A 26,797-nucleotide genomic window follows, 5' to 3' on the forward strand; every position below is an offset into this window, starting at 1 on the left:
AAAACATTTCATGCTCTCAGCTGAAGCAAACACCATGTAGTTGAAACCCTCTATTTTGAAACTGAAAGACAGGTTCAGCTCGCCAGTGGGGTCTTTGAGGATCATAAAAACCTGCCTTCTGTGACACACAACATGTTTGAGGAGCACAGATTTGCACTCCAAAGAGAGCATCTTTATGGGCGAAACTAGTTGGCCATACCGTGACAGCTCCTTGGCTAAAGTTTCATTTTTAATAAAAGGAGGCGCATTTGAGATGGTAACCTTTTTAGCAGGGCTAACCAACGGGAGTACGGGCGTAAAGGTGTCGTGAATGACGCTGCCGCTTTCCACCAACTCATTAACTTTAGGTACCTTATCAAGAAAAATAACAATCGCACCGTTCATAAGGGAGGCAGATTTCACGCTGTCACAGCCCACCACCTCTCCTACAGCCAAAACAGCTTCCTCCACCGAGCAATTCACAGTCAGTATAAGTTTGACAGCATGACGGCGTGTCAGCTTCTCAAACTCTGCTCCACCCTCAACAGCGGGCATTGTGCCAAGCCAAGCCGGTAGCAAAAGCTACCAAACCAGCCGGCAACAAACAAAACACACCAACAACCGTGTGTCGAGAAAATAAACACACCTGACAGTGAAAATAGAAAAGAGGAACTCGAAAACAGAAATCCACTCACTCCGACACTCCCGTCCCCAGCTCCATGCACACCACCATTCACTCAGAGAGAGAGAGAGAGAGAGAGAGAGACAGAGAGAGAGAGACAGAGAGAGAGAGAGACACAGAGAGAGAGAGACAGAGAGAGACATAGAGAGAGAGAGAGAGAGAGAGAGAGAGAGAGAGAGAGAGAGAGAGAGAGAGGAAACAAGACTGGTATTTTGCGTGAAGAGAGGAGTAATGGCATAGAAAGGGCGCTGCTGCCTGTGCTGTTCATGGCTTTGACTCTACTAATTACTCATTTTTCATGACACATGAAGCCTGAAGTAACGAGGGAAGAGGAGCAGCTGAAATTAAAAGTGCCACAGCTCCTTCACACGGGGATGAGCTACAGCTGTTGGATATCAAGCTCCTGCGTTCTGTCTTGGATCTAAATCTGTCGATACCTTTTCTATTTTCAGATCATCTGGAGTCGACTTTCAGGGTTTTTTATTTCGATTCCTCACACAGTGGAATTATTTTTCTAACAAAGGCTTGTCAAGCACAAATACTGCCAGGATGTGGTCTTGCATCACAGACTTCTTCACCTACGAAACCACTAAGTCGGTGGTTGTGAAAAGTTGGACTATTGGAATCATCAACCGTGTTGTCCAGCTCCTCATCATCACTTACTTCATTGGGTGAGTGTTTGCTTGGACTTGTACAGTAGTGAAATGAATCTGGTTGAATAAAACAACATAACGCAAACATGTATTTTAAAGGCATTGCCTTTCAGTGTTTTGGATTAGTTGTTACATTAGGAAGGTTTAATTCTTCACTTTATTACTTTATATTTTATTATCTTTATAAAGCCACAGTTGTGTTGGTTAAATACATCATTCATGTTTTACATAAAACCTCTTTGTTACTGGGAAAAGTAACCCATTCACTCAGCTGTACAAGAAAGCTAAAGAAGCATCAGTGCTTTTTCTTAGATGCATGCTTAATCATCCAAGTAAGGACATCCCAGAAAGATGCTTTGGCTCATTTGAACGTAGCATTTTCAATGGTCACGATCATGAAACTGACCGCACGAGCCATTGTTAGTCAGTGTACAGATGTACTGTAAATCTAATAAACCTTCATGTATTACTACAGTTTGTGGCTCTGAGAGTTAGTGTCTCAGTACTTAGGAATTACGACTGATTACTCGCTCTTGTTTAAATGTCAGCAACTGGTGAAAAAATTGAAATTGAAACTTGGTCCTTTTCGTCATTTGAGGCAAGAAAGATGTGATTTATATGCATGCATGCTCTGCTTACATATGCTGGATTCTGTTCATCGTGAGCTTCATTACACATTCTAAAGCTCTTACTGTAAGTTGTATGCGCGGGTTGGGTGATCATGTCGTAGACTCAACCTCTGGTATGTTCTTATTTATCAGGCTATTCTTGGTTTGCTCTCATCTTATTTACAAACTAACACCCATCAAAAAAGTATGGGAAGCTACTGTTTTGGGTGCCATGAATTTTTCCTTCTTTCTCAGAGGTTCACAGTACATTTGGAAAAAGAGCATTGAGATTTGCAGCTCCTTCCTCCTGGAATCAGCTGTGGAACCAACTGAAACTTAAGGAACAGATCTCACTTAATAAATTTAAAGCAAATGTAAATGACTTGAATGCACTTAATTCAGGCTGCAAATGTTTTGCCTGAATAGTAATTTTACTCTTTGACTGTGCTTTACTGTTGAACCTGGATTATTTGTAATAGCCAGCAGGGGGCAGAATCTCTTGTTCTGAAAAGACTTGTACATATTTTCCTGTGACTGTAGAGGTCAACAAACAGGATTGTCCAGTCTCACTGGCTAATGTCTTGCAATTAAGAAGTAATTAGCCTCTGAGCATGTGGTGTCCACACTTACCCCGCCTTTTTTATCACAGTCTCAAACACTGAGGTGCTGATGTGAACATTCTTAGCTTAGTTTCCTCACTAATGCTTTTCCAACCAGTTACTGTGAGAAGCCACTGTTTTTATGTCCAGTTTCTGTTGGAGTCTCTGTCGTGCTGGAAGCTAGCCATGTTTGCTCCTTCAAGCACAGGCCGAGGAGGACTGGTGGCAGCTATCTTTCACTCCAGCTCATGAAATAACCAAAGACCCAGACAGGAAGCAGGAGTTTACATTTGGAAGCTTGACTCTAAGCCTTGAATACACTAATTAAAAAACTCTAAAAATAGTTTTGTTTGTTGCTCTCTGTTGTTTATGCCCTTTAATCAGAGTTTCTATTTGAATTCTCTTTTACCTCATTTAATGCTCATTTCAGATAAAATAATTATAGTGGGTGATTAAATTTTTGTATAAATACTGAAATCAACAGCCTAAACACTGCATTTAATCTATTATTAGACTCAATTGGCTTTAATCAGACTCTGGGCCTCATTCTGACACAAGGCATAGAAAATGCACATTAGACAGAGTTCCCTGAATAATGTCTGATCTTTTCTTAATAAAGTTTACATGTACAAAAATGGACCACAAGAAAAAAAGAAAGCCTCAAATCAGAAGTGCTTGACTTCCTTGTATAACTTACAGACATGGGCTTTAAGCAGATAATTCTGGAGAGGAAATGGCATCTCACTAATTTAGAAGTTCTTTTTTTTCTTTCTTTTTAGGACTTATTTATCACTGAGTGAAGAAAATGAGTACATCCCCAGGTTTCTCGTCAGCGTTGTAACCAGGCTGATGAAAACTCAGAGCGCTGTTCAGCCCAGCATTCCTTTATCCTTAAACAGTAACCACTTCATCAATTTCTTCACACATAACATTTTAACCATTAAAGAAAAAAATATTCATGACCATCTCACAGACATTATGTCCAAAACCTTCATTACTACTGATATTTATTTAGACTCTTTCTCTTAGATTGTTTGAGTAATTTGATTACTTCCTCCAACATATCTTTTAGACCCCATTCCTACAAGACTGCTCAAAGACATCCTGCCATTAACTAATCCCTTTATCTTAAATATGATCAAGCTATCTTTACTCCCTAACTTCTCTTAATATCATGTGACCAGCTGTCTTAGTTAATTGTATATCTCCAACCTTCCTTTTATCAATTGTTGAACAAGTAGTTGTAAAACAGCTGTTCATCTGCAGATATATGGTTTTGTTGAAGTCAGTCAGAGCTCATCACAGCACAGAAACAGCACTAGTGAAAATACTGAATAATCGTATGGCCTCTGACAGTGGACTCATCCCTGTGCATGTCCTGGTAGACCTCAGTGCAGCGTTCGCCATCGTTGATCTCAACATTGTACTGCACAGATTAGAACATGCCGTGGGTATGAAGGCCACTGCAGTGGTTTGAATCATGTCTATGTAACAGACTCCAGTCTGTTTATGTAAACGTCTTCTTCACATACCGAGGTTAAGCGTGTATGTGGAAATATGTGTGTGTACGTATGTACGGATGCATATATGTATATATACATATATGTATGTATGTGCGTGTATGTTTGCAGGTGTATGTATAACTCGTACATATCTTTCTTGTGTAAATGTAAATTTGTCTGTTACTGTGTAAATACTTACGCTATTGTGTACTCCACACACATGGAGAGATGCCAAACTGCCTTTCACTGTTCTTGTAACAGTGACAATAAAAAGCTATTCTATTCTATTCTAATTATGGAGTTCCAGAGTTCTGTGCTGAGACCAGTTATATTTACATTATTTTACATTATCACTGCTATGCAGATGATACTCAGCTTTATCTGTACATGAAGCCATATGAGACACAGAGATTAGTTCAACTACAGAAAAAATACTAATAGATGAATAAAACTGAACGGAATTGTTTATGTTAGTGATTCCTTCTTAGACTTAGTCTCTCCTACACCGATTGCCACACAGGATAAATAATGATTTCCCTGATGATGCCAACAATGTTCAGATCTTTAACATCTTCACTGTGGTCTACGACATGGTTGCTCAGTAGCCACTGATGCCTGTCCCAAACCCAGAGGTAAAAGCAGAAGGAATGGCCATGCACCCCATAAAAAGTTATCTTGCTACAGAATCAGCTAATGATATCTCGATGTTAGCGATTAGTAGACTCCATTTCTAATTTGATATTAGCTGCTGCTGTTGACTGAAGCCAAAACTGAGCATGAGTATCACGTTCTGTTTTTATTTATTTATTTAACATGACACAAAAGGTTTTTAAGCGATGCAAAGGCCTGTACAAAGCATTTCACAGGGTCGCCAGATTTTTTCGAAAGTTTAAAAATTCCAAACTCTCGACACAGGTGACGTTTTGCAGTTCTGTAAATAGAATATGCAATAAGTCCAAATGGTTTTGGTGGGAAGGGACTCCCATAAACCATCCCATCTAACATGCAGTCAAAACTGTGAAAGGGATCATTTTAGACCTAAACAGGACATTTTATTAAACTGACAGTTTTGCTGCACACACCTCAGCAAACAAGCACCAAAAGTAAGAATCCAACAAACTTAGTGAAGTCTGTCAGAAAACATGGTTTCCATTGGTAGTATGAATCCTGTTCTCCTGGCTGAAGCCTCACATTTAACAACTTCTGTTTCTGAATGTGGATTTTTGATCTTTATACTGCCTCACTAGAGGCTAAAGTTGTACATGAGAGTAATCACACTTGTCTGTTCTGCAAATACTCAATAGGTCATTCATTTCATTATTTATTTCCAATCAAAAGACCTCAACTCATAATTATTCTGAAAAGAAAACTCTGAGCTAATTCCTCCAGTTAATGATCACAGATTAGCAGATCTAACTGAATTCCTGTGTAGTGTCTTACAGCGAGCATTTTCAGTGCAATATCCCTGATCGTAGCTAGTGGCAAGAAAAGAAATATGTTTTTTTTAAAGTATAATGATGCTTATGGTTACATTTGACATGTGTCACTTTCTATGTAATGTTTCAGATGGGTGTTTCTCACTGAGAAGGCCTACCAGATTAGAGACACAGCGATTGAATCCTCTGTGATGACCAAGGTCAAAGGCTTTGGAATCTACAATAACAAGGTTATGGATGTAGCAGACTACGTCACTCCTACACAGGTGTGTGTGTATGGATGAATGTAAGGACTGACTGAGTGAAGATGAGATAATGACAGACCGCATTTATATCTCCTGCAGGGAGCTTCGGTGTTCTGCATCATCACTAAACTGATTACTACAGAGAACCAAGTCCAAGGATACTGTCCTGAGGTCAGCTACTGTCATCATCACCACGACTAACAGATCATCACTCGGTCCTTGGGCTCATTTACATCATTTACAGATACACAAAGCCAATGTTGTGCTAGTTGTAAACACAATGCTTTCCCTTTGTGTAAAAAGCAATAGTATGTTACTCTGCACAAAAAAGGAAAGCTCTCCATTACTTTGACCAGCTGCTGATGTGAGTGGATTTAGAGAGACGTCCCTGTCAATACAACTGCTGCACATGATGAGAAAATTAAAAATGAATTATAAAATGTATGCACATATTTGAGGGATGTAGAAAAACCAAACACTGTACTGTAAAACAGCTGTCATGCAGCTTTAATGTTCTCTTCACGTGTCACTGTACTTTATCCAGAGTGAAAAAAAGTATATTTGTACAGACGACAGAAACTGCACAAAGTACATCAATAAGCCGGGAAGTTACGGTGAGATACTTTGTCTTTTTCATGTAGTAACAATATGTCACGTTAAAATGATCTGTTGAAGACTACATTTGTGTATGTTGAAGTGTTTTAGTTTGGACCTTGTTCCTATATTTTCTTTTCTACTCAGGAATCGCTACAGGGAGGTGTGTTCCTTTTAATGCCACGATCAAGATGTGTGAGATTAAGGGTTGGTGTCCTGCTGAGATCGACACCATCAAGACGTAAGATGATGCTCTGCGTGTGGTAAAGAGCTTTTTAGCAGGCTTTGGTAGGCCTACACCCGTTCTGACTGCTATGCTTATAAAAACACTGACAGTGTGAGAGGTCACAGTTATCCTGATAGCAAGAACAATTCTGCAACACTATGAAAACAGGACCAGTGAGACCAGTGCTCATTGGTTAGTGGTGGAACTGACCTCCCAGCCCATTGTTCCTTCAGTGGTGCTGCTTTCAGTCATTATGCAAATGTCCTGTTTATAGAGTTGGAAACCTGCAGTCAGCTGAGACTGATGATGATGATGAAACGTTTCTCAAACATCCAGATCAACAGAATCAACAGAATCAGAGACGTGTTTTATAAATCACTAACTTTGGTCCATCACTGTAAGCCAGGGGGTTTCAGGGGATTTCAGCACTCCTACTGTAGCGTCTGTAACACTAATAAATTGCAGTTTTGTGTATTATATTTTTCTAGCTTTATTTGGAGCTACATTTTTATAGAAATGCACAGTTTTGTTGACCAATTCTGTTTTCCAACGTTTTTGTTAGTGTGACCTACCAGTTTGTGTTTATACTGGTTTTCTTTCTAATAACTAGAAGGAAAAATGCTTATCTTTAGTGTAAGGAATTATTTTGATAATTAAAGTAATGATTAGAATTACAACTTCCCCAATCTGCAGCAGGTTATAGATTTTTCTGTTTTCATCAGTCTTATTTTACCTCACCCAACAAAAGCAGGTGCAGCAGATTTATGTAGCAACATTTATATCAGATACCTACAAGATGCCTTAAAAGATACCTGTTTCTCGCCTCGCCTCTGTCAGTGCGCCCCAGGGCAGCTGTGGCTACAATGTAGCTTGCTATCACCAGTGTGTGAATGTGTGTGTGAATGACTGGATGACTGAATGTAGTGTAAAGCGCTTTGGGGTCCTTAGGGACTAAGTAAAGCACTATACAAATGCAGGCCATTTACCATTTCTCTTTTTTATTTGTCTTTCATTTTCCTCATGACTGCATCCTTTATCTCAGGGGCGGGGCACTCCAGTGTCCTGCAGGTTTTAGATCTTCCCCTGGGTCGGCACACCTGAGGCCTGGAGTTCCCCACCCCTGCTTTATCTTATTGATTATTTGTGGCAGCCTGTGGCTGGCTTCAAACCCCAGCTTTAGTTTTAGCCACTTTGCATTTGGTAGCAATTAAAATAACCATATTCAGCTGCATGACTATAATATCTGATTAGGTTTGTTCTTATGAACATTATCACAGAGGTTCCCCTGCATTTTACTTTGGTCTGTGTGTCTGCACTCACAGTGAAGAGCTTCCATTCAATTCAATTCAATTCAATTCAATTTTATTTATATAGCGCCAAATCACAACAAAAGTCGCCTCAAGGCGCTTTATATTGTACAGTAGATAGCACAATAAAGACATATCAGTGCGTGCACGACAGTTTGCATGGGCTGCTCTGTAGGTGTCGTGCATGCATGAAATGGATGAGCTAATAATTGCACATGCATGAGACAAGCCAGCCGGTCACCAGCCGAGAACATCGTCTGGTTCTACTGTAGTCCCCGGGGGTCAGTCGGTGCATTTTTAAATTAAATATATGTTAAGCAAATCCTGTCTTTCCTGTGACTCTGTGTGACGTTTTCATGTTTGTCTGTCTTCTCTCCTACTCAGCACACCAATGATGGAAATAGAAAATTTCACCATCTTCATTAAAAACAGCATCCGCTTCCCGACCTTCAACTACACCAAGTATTACACATTTATATGTTGACATTAAGGCTACGTTCACACTGCAGGTCTTAATTCCGATTTTTTTGATCAAATCCGATTTTTTCAAATAAAATGCGACAGCAAACGCGCTCTAGTGTGAACGATCAAAGCGGCCCGCATGCGCAAAAGAAGACGTCACACACAACGCAATCTGTTTAGACCCAGAGCAAACAGTATTGTTTGACTGATGGCCCTTAATATAAAGACTTCGGACTTTACGTTTCCCAATTTTTGCTTTAAGTTATTTTGTTATTTACATAATAATGTAGAGACATTAAAAATGATCCTTTTTGCTGTTTTCTGTCAGAATCTGCAGATTATACAGTACAAATAAAATGTTCACGTTTCTCCAACGTTGTCTTCCCATCAGTTTCACTAACATCTACACGGGATGGCCTGAAACATTCGCGATGTCTTCTCGGGCGCTTCTCTGGCGCTGATAATTGGCGTCTGTCTTGTGTCAGTGACGTAAAAGACGGATTTAATGCGACATGACCGTTCACACAGCAGTCGCTTTCTAAAACATCGGATATGTATCGGATTCAGTACCACATACGAAAGTGACCCAGATCGGATTTGAAAATATCGGATTTGTGCCGTTCACACTGTCACACCATGATCGGATACGGGTCGCATAGGGGCGAAAAAATCGGATTTGATGTGCTTTCGCCTGCAGTGTGAACATAGCCTAAGGCTCACCAGGAACATCTGTTTGTTTGTTTAACAAGGACAAATTATTCTGCAGAGATCAATTTCACTGAGAAGGAAAGGGTTCTGCCCAACAGGTGACATTAATTAGCTAGCATTAGCATCTGTGTAATTCACGGCTTCACTCATGCTTCAGTATATACTGTAATGTTAGCCAAGCACCAGACTGAGCAACGGTGGCCTGCTCTGACAGGATGAGATGCGCTGTTATGTCGTTATCACAGAGAAGTGTGTGCTACAGGAGGAGTGTCGATCTTTGTGCATACTTGCCACGTTTCAGATCATCAGACAAATTTTTATATTATCCAAAGATAACTTGGGTAAATACAAAATGAGGTTTTTAATGATCATTTCTTTTATAAATGTAACAAAACAGTTCAAACCTGGCCTGTGTGCAAAAAATCGCCCACTAAACCTAATAACTGGTTTTGCTATGTTGGCAGCAAGACCTGGAATGAAGAGTTTGTGATAACCGGTCACACTAAAGCATCTCAATCTGGCTTAAGTCTGGAATTTGACTTGGTGTTCAGAGAATGACTTCCTGGTGTGTTTTGGATCAATGTCCTGCTTGCACCGAGTGCACAGCTGGTTGGCTGAATAGTCTGCTTCAGATTTTTCTGGTGAGCCCCAGACAATCACACAACCATCAACACGATGTTTGATGTGTATTTTACAAAAACCTTTAATGGGATACAAACCTTCCGAAAGAAATACAATCTTTGCACCACCCCTTAAAAAATTGCTTTGTAACCCTTTCCACAGTGTTAGATATCAATGAATTTGATTCTCAGTTGTAGGTACTGGCATGCTGCTGTTTGAGAACTTTTGGGCTACCTCACTTTGTCAGGTTATATTTAGGTAATTTCTTGAATCAACAGTTCTGGCTTTAATCAGATTTGGGTCGAGCAAAGTGAACTCTGCTTTCCAAAAGAAGCGGTTAACCACAGTCAGTACATAATCTAACAACATTAATAAAATCATGACTTAAAAAACACATTTTGTATTCAGTCAAGTTATGTTTGTCTAATATTACATTTGTTGATGAGCTGAAACATGCAGCAACTACAAAATCAGAAAGCGGGCAAATACTTTTTCATGTCACTGTATCTGTGCAGAGTTAAGCCAAAATTATACTTTTGTAAATGTCTGTCAATCTGAAAATCCCACAATTACAGTTTTAGAGAAGCTTTGGCATGTGACCATTATGCACAGCTGTAGCATGTACCTTTTGGTGATCCCCCACATGACTGAAGTCATGTGCAAACCACAACATGCAGTAATATTTTAGACATTTTTATTCGAAACAAAGCACTTTGTACCAGGCCAAGTGAGAGGAAATGTACTTGTCCAAGGGCAGGTGCCACAAAAAGTTAGCGTCGAGCCCAGAAATGATTAAGTCTTACTTTTAGAATGAGCGTCGTATTCAAGGCTGACATATTGATGTGTTTGTTGGCAGAGGGAACTTCCTTCCTAACATCACTCAAGATTATATTCACAAGTGTAACTTTGACATGGTCAACAACACCTACTGCCCGATCTTCAGAGTGGGAGATGTCGTCCGCTACGCCCAGCAGAACTTCACTAATCTGGCAGACAAGGTACAGACCAAGATTTTGGCCTCAAGCCTGTGTCTGCACTTTTTAAATAATCTGCACACATGTAGATTTCTGTTAATGCATTTTTAGAAAACTAATGCCTGGGGGGAGTATTTTTAGCTTTGTTACTGAGTGTAATTTATTTCTCCATTAGTCCACTGGTTTTGGTGGGATTTTACCAGGACAGAAACTGACTTACGAGTGCTGGTTGGCTATTGCTTTACTTCAGTTTTATTTACATAGTGTCAGTTTGTAAAAAAAACAGTGGTAAAGACCTTTTAGAAAGAAAAAACAATGATTAGTCAATCGCCTATGAGTAAGCAGTTGATGACAGTGGGGAGAAAGAACTACTTTTTAAATGGAAGGGGCAGCTATCTGCTAAAACTGGTCCCAGGAGGATGGGGCACAGAGAGACCAACAGGACAAAACACAAACTGAGGGAGAGTGCAGACAAAAGCTGATGACGTTCTATGTTGGCAGATAAACAGGAGTGTAAAGAGAGCAATGAAGATGATATTCTCAGTGCATAATGGAAAGTTCCCAACAGTCTGAGCTTATAGCAGCACACCTAAGGGACAGTTCAGGGTCACCTGATCCAGCCCTAACTATAAGCGTTATGAAAAAAAACTTAAGAAAGCCTAATTTTAGAAGCAGAAAGAGGGACTCTCTCCTGAACCCAAACTGAAAGCTTGTTCCACAGGAGAAGAGCTTCAAAGCTAACAGGTCTGCCTTTTAGAAACTGTAGGAACCACAAGTCAGCCTCCAACTTGTTTGATAGTGAAATAGTCTTCAAGAGGCTTCACAGTTTCTACTGGCACTGCAAATGCAAACACAAAGCAGCCCTCAAAGTAGTTCTTGGAGGAGCTGCTACCAGGTCGTTGCCCACAGGTCAGTGGTTCTTAACCTGGGTTCGATCAAACCCTAGGGGTTCGGTAAGTCGGTCTCAGGGGTTCGGCAGAGCCTCCGGTGTGACATGCATGGCTCATTTTGTGCACCAGTAAAAAACATATCTATGTCTTGAATTTGAAAAAAATCATATTTTATTTTTCACTAAAGAGGGGTTCAGTGAATGCGCATATGAAACTGGTGGGGTTCGGTACCTCCAACAAAGTTAAGAACTACTGCCACAGGTGCTACAAGGAATTCTTACGTCAGCTGAACTAACCCAGTGACTGAAAAGGAAGTCATTTACATGTGTAAAAGTAGCAAGACTGGACCTGAAGTGATTGTGCCACTTACACAATAAAGCCCGTATGTACTTCTGTCAGGGAGGAGTGATTGGAATAAAGATCGGCTGGATGTGCGATCTGGACAAGTCAGATGATCACTGTAACCCCTCGTACTCATTCACCCGACTGGATGCTATGTCACAGAAGAACGCTGTCTCACCTGGCTACAATTTCAGGTATTAATGCCAAGAAATATGCAGACTGTGACTGACCATAAACCTCCACATTTACAGAAATATGAGACTACTATAAATATGAGACTACTATAAATATCACCATGTCAAAAAAATCAAAAATCTTTTGGGGCTCTAGAGTGCGACCAATTTGGTCGCAAATGCGACCAACTGTTCGGTAAGGATGGGTACCGGTGTCCGGTGCCATGATGGCACCAGTTCTGACATAAACGGTAGTAACCAGACCGAAAAGCAGCGCACATTTCGGTGCTTTATTTTGGTGCTTTTTTTTTCTTGAGATGTCATACACTTTGGATTCTAGCCAATCATTTTACCTTTCCAAGGATAGTAGGCGGGCCCAGGTACGTACGTTCTTTTAGAGCAGAGCTACAGATTAAAAATGCCCAAGGCGAAGCGGTCAAAAGTCTGGCTGTACTTCACAGCAAAAGATGCAAACTAAGCAGCCTGCAACAAGTGCTTTAAGCTGATACTGTGATACTGTGCAAAGGAGGTAACACCTCAAATCTGATGAAACACCTGGTGACGCATAGCGGTTTTTTTAAAAGCCGAGAAATGCACCGTATTTGATAGCTTGCTGCGAGACCTCACACCGAGCACATCTACTGCGGGTGTGGTGCCTGTTATCGGACCCAGAGTTAGCAACATCCCCCCAAGAACCTGAAGAGTAGAGTCCTGGCCCCTAGCCCTGTCAGTGTAGCAGAAATGATGACGGATGATGATGGCAGCAGCAGCCGTTCTCCTCTGCATGAGTAGCTTCATGTTGTTCGTGTGTAATTTACGTTGAGTAGGCTAACCACGTTATTACATTAATGCATGTAAGGTGAACTAGCAAACACCGTCGTAGTTACATGCGGCTGTCTTCTTGTTTGATAGAGTGACACCATATATGCCCTATAGCTGCAGAAAAGGCTAACATTGTTATCTTTTTACAAAAAAAACAGCTAAACATGAGAGGTTTTAGGACAAAGTTTGTGTTTTCCATTGTTTAAGCACCGGTTCCAACCAAAGGAGGTGTGTTGTATCAAGAGAAAAGGCTAACTTGGTTATCATTTTGCAGAAAAAAGAGGTTTTTGGACAAAGTTTGTGTTCTCCATTCTTTAAGCACCGGTTTGAGCACCGTTTAAGCACCGGCACCGTTTCAAAAGTACCAGTTTGGCACCGGTATCGGATAAAACCTAAACGATACCCATCCCTACTGTTCGGGTAACAAAAAAAACCCCCCAAAAATCTCTGCAACTCTGCAACTCTCCGTGTGGTCAACAACAGACACACATTATGCCCCTATCGTGGACTAAACCAATCAGAGATAGTCAGGGGCGGGACCTCTCTGATTGGCCGTGGTCCAGTTGAAAGTGCAGGTGGAAGAGAGAGGTGAGTAGCTTGAATAAAGCGATATCAATTCATTAAATCCTGAATTGACTTTTAAATATAACTGTGTTTTGCCAGAAACGCCAGATTCTCAGATTAAAGCTCACAAAACTATTTCAACAACCACCAAACAGCAAGTGAGAGCAGGCACACGGATTCCACACAAAGACGTAAACACAGACCCGACGCATCAGAATCAGCTTGTGCTTTCTCGGCTTTCTCAGCTTTCTCACCCGACGGCACGTAGACGGACACGCCGTCGGGGCTCACCGATTCTGATGTGTCGGGTCCGCACTGTGTTTACGTCTTTTTTGCGCTGATTCTGAGCTGCAGGTTTTGTCATGAATTCGCTCTGAGTTTTGCTGTTTTGCTTCCACCACGATAAAAATCACACTTCATGCACAGCTCCCTCTCTCTCTCTCTCTCTCTCTGTACTTCAAGAACAGTTTCCCGTCTCAAATCTCTGTTTTCTGCATTATCCATTCGCTTATTACCCACCAGTCTACCGTTGTTTACAGCGCTGTCGGCCGCTGTCTTTTTCTTTTCTTTTTTTTCTTCGTTTTTTTTCCACTTAAATGACCTCGGACAAGAAAGCCTAATTTCTGCTGTTCAATACTGAAGAAATTTAAACTTCTTAAAATTATGCAAAATTGCAAAATATTGCAGAATATTTTTAAGGTTATCTGCTATAAAACGCCAGACCAGGAAAATCTCCTTCATGTTTTTCTGTGTTTTATTCTCAGTTACTTTGACACAAAGGCATCTGCTGTGATGTTCACAATTCTGATGAAGTCTCACATGTGTCAGTGCTGATAAATGATCAGAATTATAATATTTCTGACTGTCTGAGGCTAAATTGAATCGAATCAGGACTTTGAGAACCGGAATTGAATGGATTATAGAAATCAGTGATGATACCCAGCCCTAGTGAGCAGCCTAGGCCTGACAGAAGTGGATGTAGCTGTGGGTAATAAGAAAAGATGAAAAGAACGATTGATAACTTTTGTGTTAAGTTAAGGACTGATCCGTCTGAAATTCATAGCCAGCTCTGACACGGTCCCATCAATCTTTGAATGCTGAAAAAGCAGCAGTGTATCCAGAAAACACATTATATGCTGCAATAAATGCACTGCCCAAGTGTCCCCTCTCCTCATTGCCTTTCAGCAGCAGGCAGCAGCAAACAGGTCGTCAGAGGAGCCAAGATGATGATTAAGTTTAACATTTTCTACAATATTGCAATTTCCCCCCCAAAAAAGTGCACATGTAAAACTGCGGTGTTAAGCGATGTGGTTGAAAAATTTAAGTGCGCCTAACTTTTGTGCAACCGTGGCAAAAAGTTAGTCTAGAGCCCCGATCTTTGATTTTCTCAGTTGCAATTATAGCCACAGTTAGGAAACTGGTAAATAGACTGGTGCTAATACAGGTATTTTCTACTTCAGTTAACCACCCGACACAAATTCATTCAGTGCTGTGCCTAAGCAGCACGTCTAACATTCACACATTTATCCTCTGATGAATGCATCAGGGGCAAATTCAGTATTCCGGTGTCTTTAGACTAGGTGCTGTCAATATAAATGCTGACAACTGGCAAAAGACACAATTCATTAGACAGTTTAAAGTTTTTAGACTGACTGTACTCTGATTAAAAAGTGCTCTTTTAATTTTTTTTTGAGCAGTGTATTTAAGTTACGATAAGGTATATGTGGCCAAATAGCATTAAGTAAAAACTAGATTGAATTGTGGGATATAAAAACAACGTTTGATGTTTGTCTGATCATACCTACATGTCTACAAGAAATGTGTTTTTTTGTTTTGTTTTATTGATCACTTCATGTACTTTCTAGTAAATTTGAACAGAATAGATGTCACCATAAGAATTATGTGATGTTCTGTTGATCTTTTATTTAGATTTGCAAAGTATTTTAAGATGGAAAATGGGACTGACTACCGCACTCTGGTCAAAGCCTATGCTATCAGGTTTGATGTCTTGGTCAATGGAAATGTGAGTGTGTAGTTTCACTGTCAGTTCACTGACTAAAGAAGTTTACATCAACTTACCTTTATTTCACAAACACATTACAAATAATGATACAGGAATATAAATGTGGCTGTAATATTTTAGAATATATTTTTAAATTATACATCTATAGTCTTGATTATCATGTTTTTGTTGTTGTTTGTAAATAAAAGAAGAAGGAAACACAAAACACCAGGACTTTTTTGTGCCAATGTTCTACAGGAAACTGAACCTGACTCATACTCTTGTTTTGCAGGCAGGAAAGTTCAACATGATCCCTACACTCATTAACATGGTTGCAGCCTTTACATCAGTGGGAGTGGTGAGATAACATTTAGATTTGATAAAATCGTTATAAATGTTTAATTCAGCAGTTTTGTTAAATTAGTCAATTCTAAAAATCAAAGCAAAAGTTTTTTCTAACCTTTAAAAAGGAAAATGGAAAGACTGACATAAAAAGATTTGGTCTAAGCACTGAAGGTGGCTTTGAAGTGGCTTACACCTCAAATGTAAGCCAAAAATCAGGAAGGGGTCTTTCTTATTAAGTGGAAAAAATCCAAACGTACTTGGCCCTGTGTGAAAAATTGATTGCCCCCTAAGCCTAATAAGTGGTTGGGCCACCCTTAACAGAAAAAACTGCAATCAAAGCAAGTCTTTTACAGCACTGCTGGCCCACTCATCTTTGCAGAATTGTTGTAATTCAGCCACATTAGAGGGTTTTTGAGCCCTTTAAAGGTAGTGCCACAGCATCTCAATCGGACTCAGGTCAGGACTTTGACTAGGACACTGCAAAGTCTTTCATTTTTAAGCTATTTAAGGGTCATCTTGCTGGTGTGTTTTGTCAAGTGAGCTTCAGCTTGAGGTCATGACCAGATATGCGGACATTCTCCATCAGGATGTTTTGGTAAACAGCAGAATTCATGCTTCCATTTACCACAGCAAGTCTTCCAGGTGTTGATGCAGCAAAACAGCCCCAGACCACCACACTAACACCAACATATGTTACTGTGGTATGATGTTCCTTTTCCGAAATGCTGTGTTACGTTTACTCCAGATGTAATGGGACACATGCCTTCAAAGGTCAGCATTTGTGTTGTCAGTCCACAGAGTGTTTTTCCAAAAGTCTGGGGGATCATCAAGATGTTTGCTGGTAAACGAGCCTTTATGTTGCTTTTGCTCAGCAGTGGGTTTCGTCTTTGGGCAACAATGGCCCGCATGGCAGAGTCACGAACACTGACCTTAACTGAGGCAAGTCAGACCTGCAGTTCTTTGGATGTTGTTCTGGGCTCTTTTGTGACCCACTGGATGAGTCGTTGCTGCACTTTTGGGGTATCTTTGGTCAGCAATCACTTTTTTACACAAAGTCATGGAGGTTTGGGTTTTATTTCCCCTTAATAATAAACACCTTCATTTTGAAAATACATTTTGTGTTTACTTGTGTTATCTTGGTATCTGGACTGGTTCTTACAGAGCGCTTTTTCTATCTAACATTCACACACATTCATTCCCCCAAGGAATGAATCAGAGACCAGCTTGGGGTTAGTATCTTTCCCAAGGACAATTGGCATGCAGACTGGAGCAGCCAGGGGAACAAACCACCAGCCTAATAAGTAGTAGGTGACCTGCTCTACCATCTGAGCCACCCCTTAAATTGGTATGGTGATCTGAAACATTTAGGTGTGACAAACATACAAAAAAATAGGAAATCATGAAGGGGACAAACGTATTCACACCACTGTGTGTGTGGTGTCCCTATCCCATGAAAATAAAAGCCTTTTATTACATGTCCAAACCTATCAGAAGTTCCTGGACCTTTTGGTCATAATCTTTCCAATTTTCTTTTTTACCATAATTCCTTTCAATGACCATTATTGTTTCCTTTTACTTTCGAATTTAGATTTAAAGAATGTTTTGAAAATGCTCATGAAAGTGAGTTCAAGTCAAGACGAAATTTTGACTGCATCTGAAATTAGAGATGATCCATTAGTGTCATCATTGTCAGTCAAAAACATATTAAACATCTGCAACTGCTTCTTTTCAGGATGAAACAACCAACATGTGCAACACCACTTCATTTTTCCAAATTAAGGGACATTCATATCATCAGTTTATTTGCGGTTTTTTCTCACCTTAAAATAGATTTTCTATGTTTAATATATTTATTTAGGCCACTTATATTTGGAAGCCAGGATTATTAAGTAAATACATAATGGGTTATATTTGAGGTATGATCAAAAAAAGTCTCAAATTGATGAATACTGACAAAAAGATCAAGCATCCATGATGCTTCACACAAAAGTTTGGTTAGTTTGAAGGGAAGTTTCTGTAGAAGTTCAAGGTTTTATGGGGAAATCAGTGCTCTTTGGAAACAGACAGCTGGGGAACAATCTGAAAATAGCATTTGTGCTTGAAGAAGTCTGCACATGTCCTAGAAAATGATCTTAAACTGGAGATCATGAAAAATTTAATCAGGTTAGGCTTTTGATTTTTATTGGCCTTAAATAACAGGAAAAAAATGAATTGAAACTAAATGGACATGAAGCTGTTGACCAAGGGGTGGTGACAAGTCACATTTTAGAGGTTTAGGGGGCATGCTTGTAACTTTTATTGTTGTTGTTATTATTATTGTTATTATTATTATTATTATTATTATTATTATTATTATTCTTATGTAGGGCACAGTGCTGTGTGACATCATACTGCTCAACTTCCTGAAAGGTGCGGAGCAATACAAGGCCAAGAAATTTGAAGAGGTAAAATACCCAGCTCTTAATCTCATTTTAACATGCACGTTATCTGATTTTATTGGTGATCATGTTGCTGACATGTTAAAACACTATTACATTAAAACACAAAAAGGGTCAAAGTTCAGCAGAACGCAATTTGGAAAAAGTGCGTTTTAAAAAAATGGTTTTAAAAAGGACACCCAGATTGATGCCCTTTCACTTTTGGCAAGTCATTCAAATTCTTGTGGTCTTAGATCATATTTATCTCTTGAACTTCTTTTCTGAACTAAGCAGTTTCTATCAGATTTCAGGCCTGCTTAAAGAACATCCTTACTGTAAATGCAACAAAAGTTAGTGAGTGTGGTCTCCATCTGTGCAGCTATGCTTGGAAAAACCCGGAAACTATTCTGTCGGTTATTCAACCATATCTTTACTGATATTTACTGAGGTGTGAAAAGTTCAAGGAAGTTGTCAAATGCCATCTTTAAAAAGAGAGCAAGAGAGCTAACCACCCAAAAAGATCTCTGCTGAACCTCTGAATCCCAAACTGTCGGGCAGTCTTAACCACCTCTTGCTTGGCTATTGAGGCAGCAGACAGGACGTCGGACACAGGTATCATGGGTAAATGTGTGTATATATGTAAATAATGAGTAGTGCATTGAATTGAATGTCTGACGTTGAAATGCAGACCTTTGTAAATGCTGTATTTCTACTCCTGAAAGCATCTCTTAATTGTAGAACTTGAGCATTACAGCACAGTGTCTTTGACTTGGTCAGATGTTATGATGGGTTTTTCTTGAACAAATAAGAATTCTGTAATCTTTAGTGTACTCTGAGTCCATTTCCCTGTGCGGTCCCTGTTTAGAACTACCTTTGAACTCTGGTTTCTTCAGCCAGCTGGACTTGCTGCCTCACCTAAATAAAGGTTTATTTTTGTCTGTTATTTACCATGACACCCTTTGGACCTTGTAGTGAGTTCCAATAAAAAGCTACCAAATGGAAGTTGGAATCATCTCCAGACATCGAGGGCAGACATATCAACCAGTACATGGACAGCTTTCCTTTCACACCTTGCACCCTCTTCATCACAGAAGACCAGTAGAGCATCGGCATCACCAGTCTGTCTATTGATCTCCTGGTCCACTCTTCCCTCACTCATAAACAAGACACAGAGATACTTGTTCATCACCTGGAGTGGGAATTACATCCTTTTGAGACTGAAAACTATGTCCTTGGATTGATTCTTGTCCCAGCCACTTCACGCTCTGCTGCAAACTTCCCCAGTGTGAGCTAAAGATCATTCAAACTCAAATGAAAAAGGAACATAAATCATCATAGAACAAACAAAACAAAAGGACAAAAAAAATCAACACAAATGTGGTCTAAAATAACTGATCACAGTTCAGGTACAGTGTGCTGTTCACTTATAAAATAACTGGTAGGGATGTAATACTGGGGCAGGAAAGGGTCAGAGTTCAAAAGCTCCATTAATTCCTTAATAAAGGCAACAAAGCCATCTCATTGGCAAAAGCAGACATGAAATCCTGAGGCCTAGAAATCTGTCCATGAAACTTATGAAAAGAATTAGTTACAACAGCAACTATGCTGGGGTCAAGTACGCACCAAGAACAAGTCTGTACCCTGCACACACGTTTGGATGTTGGATGTTTGACTGATGGACAGATTCTTTTCTCCAGTTCCCTGGCATAGACCTTCTCAGGGAAGCTTAGGAATGTGATTCCCCTGAAGTTGGAATACCCTCAAAGGATGCTCAATGGATCCTCAAAGCCCAACTATGCACTTAGTTGATGTTAACAGAACTCCATCCCGCATCCCCTCCCTCCTGAGTCACGTGATAGTTTGCTAAAAGCGCTTGGAGTGGTACAATGGTACTTGAGGGGGTTACAGAGTTGGGTGGTAATTCTAAGTTGCTGATGTAAGATAATTGCTAATAATTATTAATTATTATTTAAATGTACTCTCCCAAAGGTCAAAATTATTGTCTAGGTCATAATACAATTTGTTTTGTCTCACTAAAACTGAAGTTCAGGGGTCTGGATCTATAATGATACAAACTCTTTTTCTCTCTTTCTGTAGGTGTCCGACAACCCATCCGAAGGCAGTGGACTGTATCGTTCCCAACTGTCCCTCAGACAAACCATGACAAAGTCCAATGACTCGGGGGCATTTTCTATTGAACCCTACAGCTAAATGGACAGCATACGTGTTTATTTCATGTTTTATTGTCCAGCAGTACCAAGGTGAAACCATGTGTTTATGTTGTTGTTAGAGATAATACATAGAATGCTGAATTATTGCTGCTTTGCACTGATTCAATTTGGATACAAACAAAGACAAAGACATAAAATGAATACAAAAGCATGACTATCTTTGCATGACTATCATTTGGCATGCGACAGGAGCTCAGGATTTCTGATGTGGTCTGGCTTTTGAAAAGAAATTAGAATTGACTGTTGTTACTGTTTCAACAATAAAGTTAAAAACAAGATAAGTGCGATGAACTGGTTCCTGTTTAGTAATTCTGTTGTGGTTTCCACTCTCATTCATTTAGTGCGTGTAATGGAGACTGACTGTGGTTTGGTTTGATGACAGCAGATATGACCTGATATGGTTTTTCAAGCATAGTGATGGAAAGCTTGGTATCCCTTCTTCATCTTCTTGTTCTTCTTTCTGCCGATCTGTTTAGCAGTTGCCACAGTGGGTCACTGCCTCCATCTCCCCCTATCACTACCATTCTCTCCTGTCACATCAGACCTCTGTGAATCTTTCCTGTAATCTACCTTCTTAACTTCTGCGTGACAGCTCCATATTCAACATCCTTTGCAAAATATATCTAATACCACTCCCCTGCAGATGTCTGAACATTTTCCCTCTAACTTTGTCTCCAAAATGTTCAACCTGAACTTTCTCCCTGATGTATTCATTTCTAATCCTAACCAACCTGGTCACTCCCAACGAAGGCCTTAGCAGTTTTAGCTCTGTCATCTCTAGGTCTGCCTCCTGTCTTTTTGTTGGTGCACTATTAATTTCGTTGACTAATAATTTTCATAATAGTTTTTATCAACCTTTTTTTTTCTGACGAAAACACAACTGTGATAGCACGATGACAAAAATTCTGATGAAACGTATTGACACTTTCATCGAGTAATAAAAACGAGATGTAAATGTTCTGGAGTGATGAGATCCAATTAAAACTAATTAAGAGGTGTAGAAAGAGGGCATGAGTTTGGAAGTGATCCAAGCAGAAGTGATCTCCCTACACTGAAAAAAATGTAATAGGGTGGTTGTTGAATTTGCATATAAGGATTTCATATATCCAGCTTGACTAATTTCAATTTCTCATCTCAACATAATTTAGTCTGTTAATTTTCACATATTCTTATGTGATGAAGAAGGATGTTCAGTCTATTTGTCACGGTGAGTTGTGTGGCTGTCAGTGGCTGGACCCACGTGCGGGACTCGGAGACAAAGCATGAACTTAAACGGCAGCTTTATTTGCTGGAGAATCACGCTTGGCATTACATAAACAACAACTTAAACTTAACTAGACCGGAGATGCTGACGGTAGACGACAATGAACACACACACAACCAATGTGGAGGACGCAACAACAGGCAGGGAAAAAACACAGGGCTTAAATACATACTGAGGCAATTAGGGAAAGTGAAACAGGAGGAGAGCACAGCTGGGACTCATCAGACATCACAAGACAAGGGGAGGCAAAACTCAACACACTGACATAGTACACAGACTTTCAAAGTAAAACAGGAAACTGAACAGAAGTAACAGAACCACAACCTAAGAACTAGAACACAAGAAATGCCAAGGAACTAGGGATACTAACAACAGAAATCAAAACACATCATGAAATCAAGGAAAACTTAATACAAACAGAAAAACACTGAGTCCACAGACTCAGGACCGTAACAGTACCCCCCCTCTAAGGGCTGGCTCCAGACAGCCCAAACCCGAAAACCAGAGACACAGAAAAACCAAAAACAACCCAACCAGGGCGGGCGGCGGGGGTCCAGGACGGAGGGACCAAGACCAAAACAAAAAGGGCACAGGAGCACAGAACAGTCCCAAACGGAATAGGCGTCAAGACATCAAAAACACCTAGATCCGGAGGCCGGCCCGGAGGCTGACGACACAAAAGCCCATCGCTCAACAGTTCAGGAGGCCGGCCCGGAGGCCGACGACACAAAAGCCCATCGCTCAACAGTTCAGGAGGCCGGCCATGCACACAGCAACAGTGACGATAGGCAAACACTTCTGGAGGCCGACCGTGCATCCGGCAACGGCGGCGGCGAAACGAATCAGGAGGCCGACCACTGGGAAGGTAGTGGCGGCCACTGAGCAGGTCCGGAGGTCGTCCTCGACGGCCATGATGCAAACTTAGAGGCCTGGAAAGCGGCTGGCAGAGGCGAGGCGGAGCAGGACGAGCTGGGCCAGACGGAGGCAGAGCCGAAGCTGGGCCAGACGAAGGCGGAGCTGGAGGGCGACTCCGGCCCTCCAGCTGACGACACTTGAGGCTGGACGGGCGACTCCGGCCCTCCAGCTGACGACACTAAAGGCTGGCTGGGTTCTCCTGAACCCCCAGCTGACAACACACGAGACTGGACGGGCTCCTCGGGCCCTCCAGTTGACGACACTAAAGGCTGACTGGGTTCTCCTGAACCCCCAGCCGACGACACTTGAGGCTGGCTGGGTTCTCCCGAACCCCCAGCCGACGAGACATGAGGCTGGACGGTTGACCGAAACAGAAGTTGTAGTGGTGGTCGTGATGATGGTTGTGCTGGGTGTAGTGGTCGTTGAACTTGCAACAAAGCGAGTAACCGACTCTCAGCAACTCCTCTCCGGGAACAGGGAGGGTACTGGGCCCGGCCGAACATCAGCCATCCCACCTGAAGAACAGATACAGGTCCAGGGAAGAGCTGCGTTCTGGCTGCCTTACCCCTGGGGGCCGGTGTGGGTGCAGGAGCTAGCTGGACCGCCGCTGCTCCCACCCGGGGTGCAGGGATGAGCGGAGCCATAGTCTGCCTGGGAACTGGAAATGGATGCGGAGAGCAGAGCAAAGGAGCTGTAACCGTCACAGGGAAAACCAGGTTTATGGTACCAGACGTGGTTCTAGAAAACCGAGACTTATGGCAGGCTGACCTTGGTAAGACTGCTACTCCAAAGTCGTCCAGGTTAACGTTAGCAGTTTTAGAAAAGATAAGTTCAGGGGCAGTCACAGGTGCTGGAGAAATCATACAAGCGGTATCTGAAGAAACTGGGTGCGAAGCAACATTAAACACAGTCTTACAAAACCCAGCCTGGGAAGTTGCACACACAGTGTCCAGGGCTACTGGCTGAAAAGCATGGCGCACAGAGTTGTACAGACATGATCGTGGAACCGAAACTTTAACTTGAGCAACCAACTCTGCAGTGTTCAAACCAAGCATTTTTGCCAGCTTGTTAACAGCAGATGACACCTTGTTGCTCTTAACCTGGACAGTCACAGAACCCATAGTCTTGAAGAGTTCACAATGAGCAACACAAACAGTCTTTGAATAAGCATACTCTGGGCTTGGGAAATTTAACTCAGGGGAGGTTATGGAAACATGAGGTTTATCACAGGCAGCCTCAGAATGAACTGGCTGGTGAGCCGCGTAACACATGGGTGAAGCAACACCAACAACAGTCTCATGAGGTGTAGCCTGAACAGCATAGATGGAACTTGGCTGGGAAATTGAACTGTCCCTGTTTAGTTTAGGAGTAGGAGAAATTGTCTTTTGATCAACATTTTAATGTCCTGAGTGAGATTATGATTGTCCAAGTCAGAAAATTCCATAACAGATTCACATATGTAATCTACACCTGAAAGCTCACAATCGACTAGTACTCCCGAAGCCATCGTTGTACTGTTAACTGATCCAAAAACAGGTGGCTCGGAATCAACAAAACTTGGCTGAGAAGTGAAAACAGAAACCCTAGCCTTTTCAGAAAGAAACCCAGAAACACCACTCTCAGTTACAGAACACAAAACTTCTTTTGACTCTGAAATAAGGTCATCTGATTCCTGAATTCTCTCAAACTTAGAAGAAACAAAAGAAAAATCATTAGAATGTTCAGAGTCCTGAAAGGCATCCTCAGAGTCAGCCATCTTAGGACCATCAGTTTCTAATTCAACAGACTCAGAGTTAACAGTCAAAAGGTTAACTGACTCTGAATTTACTGGCTCAGAGCTTGAAATTCCCCGCGCGGAAGAGGCCGGGTGAAAATTGTTGTTCACTCACCACGTCCAACAGTTCAGAGCAGGAACTGGACTCGGGTTGCGGTGAGGGACGGCGACGACGAGAACGCCGCTTTCTCTTGGAAACGGGAGCGGCAGAGGAAACGGAAGGTGTCGGAGCAACGGTGACCAGACCCTCATCCTCCGACCACATTCCTGCCAGGCACGAGGCAGGTGAAGGGTGGTCGGAACCAGACGTGAGGGAGGAAAGAGTCCGATGCTGCGACTGCAGCTGCTGCAGCGGGGCTGAAGAAAGCTCTGTCTGCTGCGGCGGCGTGAGAGGGCTTGCTCGCTGTGACTGAGGCAGTGTGGATGAGGAGATGAGGGTGAATTGGGCCAGCTCCCGGGCTTTGACTGCCTCCTTAGCCTGGGTCAGCGAACGGCCGAACTCAAGGCAATAGAAAGCTGGCGCAGTTGAGGACTTCTGTCGAATATGGCTTGTATGGCATTCAACCCGACTGAGAATGTCTGCAAATCCGAGGCGTGGCTAATGCGAGTCATCAGTCCGAGGATGCGAGCAAGGTCCACCTCCCTCTCGAGGTGAGCTGAGTCCGCTGGGTCCATGTTATGGTTGCGTCCTTCTGTCACGGTGAGTTGTGTGGCTGTCAGTGGCTGGACCCACGTGCAGGACTCGGAGACAAAGCATGAACTTAAACGGCAGCTTTATTTGCTGGAGAATCACGCTTGGCATTACATAAACAACAACTTAAACTTAACTAGACCGGAGATGCTGACGGTAGACGACAATGAACACACACACAACCAATGTGGAGGACGCAACAACAGGCAGGGAAAAAACACAGGGCTTAAATACATACTGAGGTAATTAGGGAAAGTGAAACAGGAGGAGAGCACAGCTGGGACTCATCAGACATCACAAGACAAGGGGAGGCAAAACTCAACACACTGACATAGTACACAGACTTTCAAAGTAAAACAGGAAACTGAACAGAAGTAACAGAACCACAACCTAAGAACTAGAACACAAGAAATGCCAAGGAACTAGGGATACTAACAACAGAAATCAAAACACATCATGAAATCAAGGAAAACTTAATACAAACAGAAAAACACTGAGTCCACAGACTCAGGACCGTAACACTATTAGACTAAATCATGTTGGAAAGAAACAAAGCAGTGATGTTTTCTCCTGTAGCTCCGCCCCCTGGAAAAGTTCTGGAGGAAAAATCGGCTGCATCGTTTGGAGACTGTACTACCGTCTGGAGTTCTTTACTTGAAGGTAAATAAGAATTTAAAGCAAAAACACCAGTGAGAAAGATTGTAGACCCTTTATATATGTGGACTTTTAATAATTTTTTTCTGGTATGTGGGCTGTTTACCAAAAAACATGAAAGGCCAATGTAAGGCTCCAGTTAGCGCATGTTAACCGAAATTGTGTGATAAGCAAATTATTAATAATCAAATATAATGTAAAATAAGATTGTTTATATATTTTTTTAGTCTAAATTTACTGAGTATTACAAACTTGCATCAGTGTCTGTACTAAGTGTTGGAAATTGCAGTGGCTTAACCATTAAACAAGCTGATAGGGCAGCGCTACGACTGTCTTCTGCTACAAAATAAAATAAATTCACACTCATGTAAGGTTATACTTATGGGATGTTTGCTTTTCTGTAGATTTAGTTTAGATCTTCTAAAATCTGTTTTTATTATTATTAATATGGCTGCTCTGTTGGAAGTGTGTGAGCGGTGACATTACCAGTACATAGCCACAGCCGCTATGAACATGCTGATAGGATGATGTAGCTTCTGCAGTCAGCAGCTAGAACACTAAATACAGATACATTTGCAAATATGCGCTTCATATATTCTACATGAATCATGTATATTTTTGATCTAAACATAATTAAGTCTCACACTTTTCACTTGTTTTTAAGGATGTTCAGTCTTTTAAAATAAGCCGAATTAAAATAATCGAAAATAGTTATGTTTTCTGTTGAAACTCCGCCCTTATTGGGTGTGTTCTGCAAGGGAAGATTGACCGTGGAGGTCCACCATTTTATCTCTTTGTGGGAGGCGTATGTTTGGCGCACAGCTCTACTTTGTCGAGGTAAATTAAACTTAAAACTAAATTTTGGAGGGGAAATGAAGATAACATCTATTAGATGTGTGATTTTTTTCCAAGATAGTTTTTTGTATATACTGCTGTTGAGCAACTTAATGGAAAATAAGAATTATTCCTCAAATTAACTGACTTAAGCTGCAGGGCAGTATTATGTCTATTAACATTTTTTTCAACAAACTTATGTCCATTCAGTAAACTGGTTTTAGTAAAAATGTTTTACAAAAAAAAGACAGGTATGAAGGGCTTGCAGTAGTCATTAGTGGCA

General features: G+C 41.2%; 1 protein-coding gene across 1 annotated transcript; it reads left to right on the forward strand.

Annotated features, from left to right (window-relative positions):
• The first annotated feature begins 1,210 nt into the window (after positions 1–1,210).
• Positions 1,211–20,479, forward strand: p2rx3b (purinergic receptor P2X, ligand-gated ion channel, 3b). The gene is made up of 12 exons (XM_031751524.2): positions 1,211–1,332; positions 5,590–5,725; positions 5,804–5,875; positions 6,249–6,318; positions 6,446–6,539; positions 8,216–8,293; positions 10,479–10,620; positions 11,886–12,022; positions 15,317–15,410; positions 15,682–15,747; positions 18,101–18,178; positions 20,249–20,479. The coding sequence occupies exons 1-12, from the start codon at positions 1,211–1,213 to the stop codon at positions 20,360–20,362; spliced, it is 1,203 nt and encodes a 400-aa protein (XP_031607384.1). The 3' UTR covers positions 20,363–20,479.
• The last annotated feature ends 6,318 nt before the right edge of the window (positions 20,480–26,797 follow it).

Source organism: Oreochromis aureus, linkage group 6 (genome assembly GCF_013358895.1).
Source record: "Oreochromis aureus strain Israel breed Guangdong linkage group 6, ZZ_aureus, whole genome shotgun sequence".
NCBI classification, from domain to species: Eukaryota; Metazoa; Chordata; class Actinopteri; order Cichliformes; family Cichlidae; genus Oreochromis; species Oreochromis aureus.

What these genes read in the sequence shown, in the direction of transcription:
- p2rx3b (XM_031751524.2), top strand. Translation starts at nt 1,211, where the DNA reads ATGTGGTCTTGCATCACAGACTTCTTCACCTACGAAACCACTAAGTCG. An exon ending in TCCAAGGATACTGTCCTGAG is followed by an intron (nt 5,876 to 6,248) that starts GTCAGCTACTGT and finishes TACTTTATCCAG; the next exon opens with AGTGAAAAAAAGTATATTTG. An exon ending in TCACTAATCTGGCAGACAAG is followed by an intron (nt 10,621 to 11,885) that starts GTACAGACCAAG and finishes TACTTCTGTCAG; the next exon opens with GGAGGAGTGATTGGAATAAA.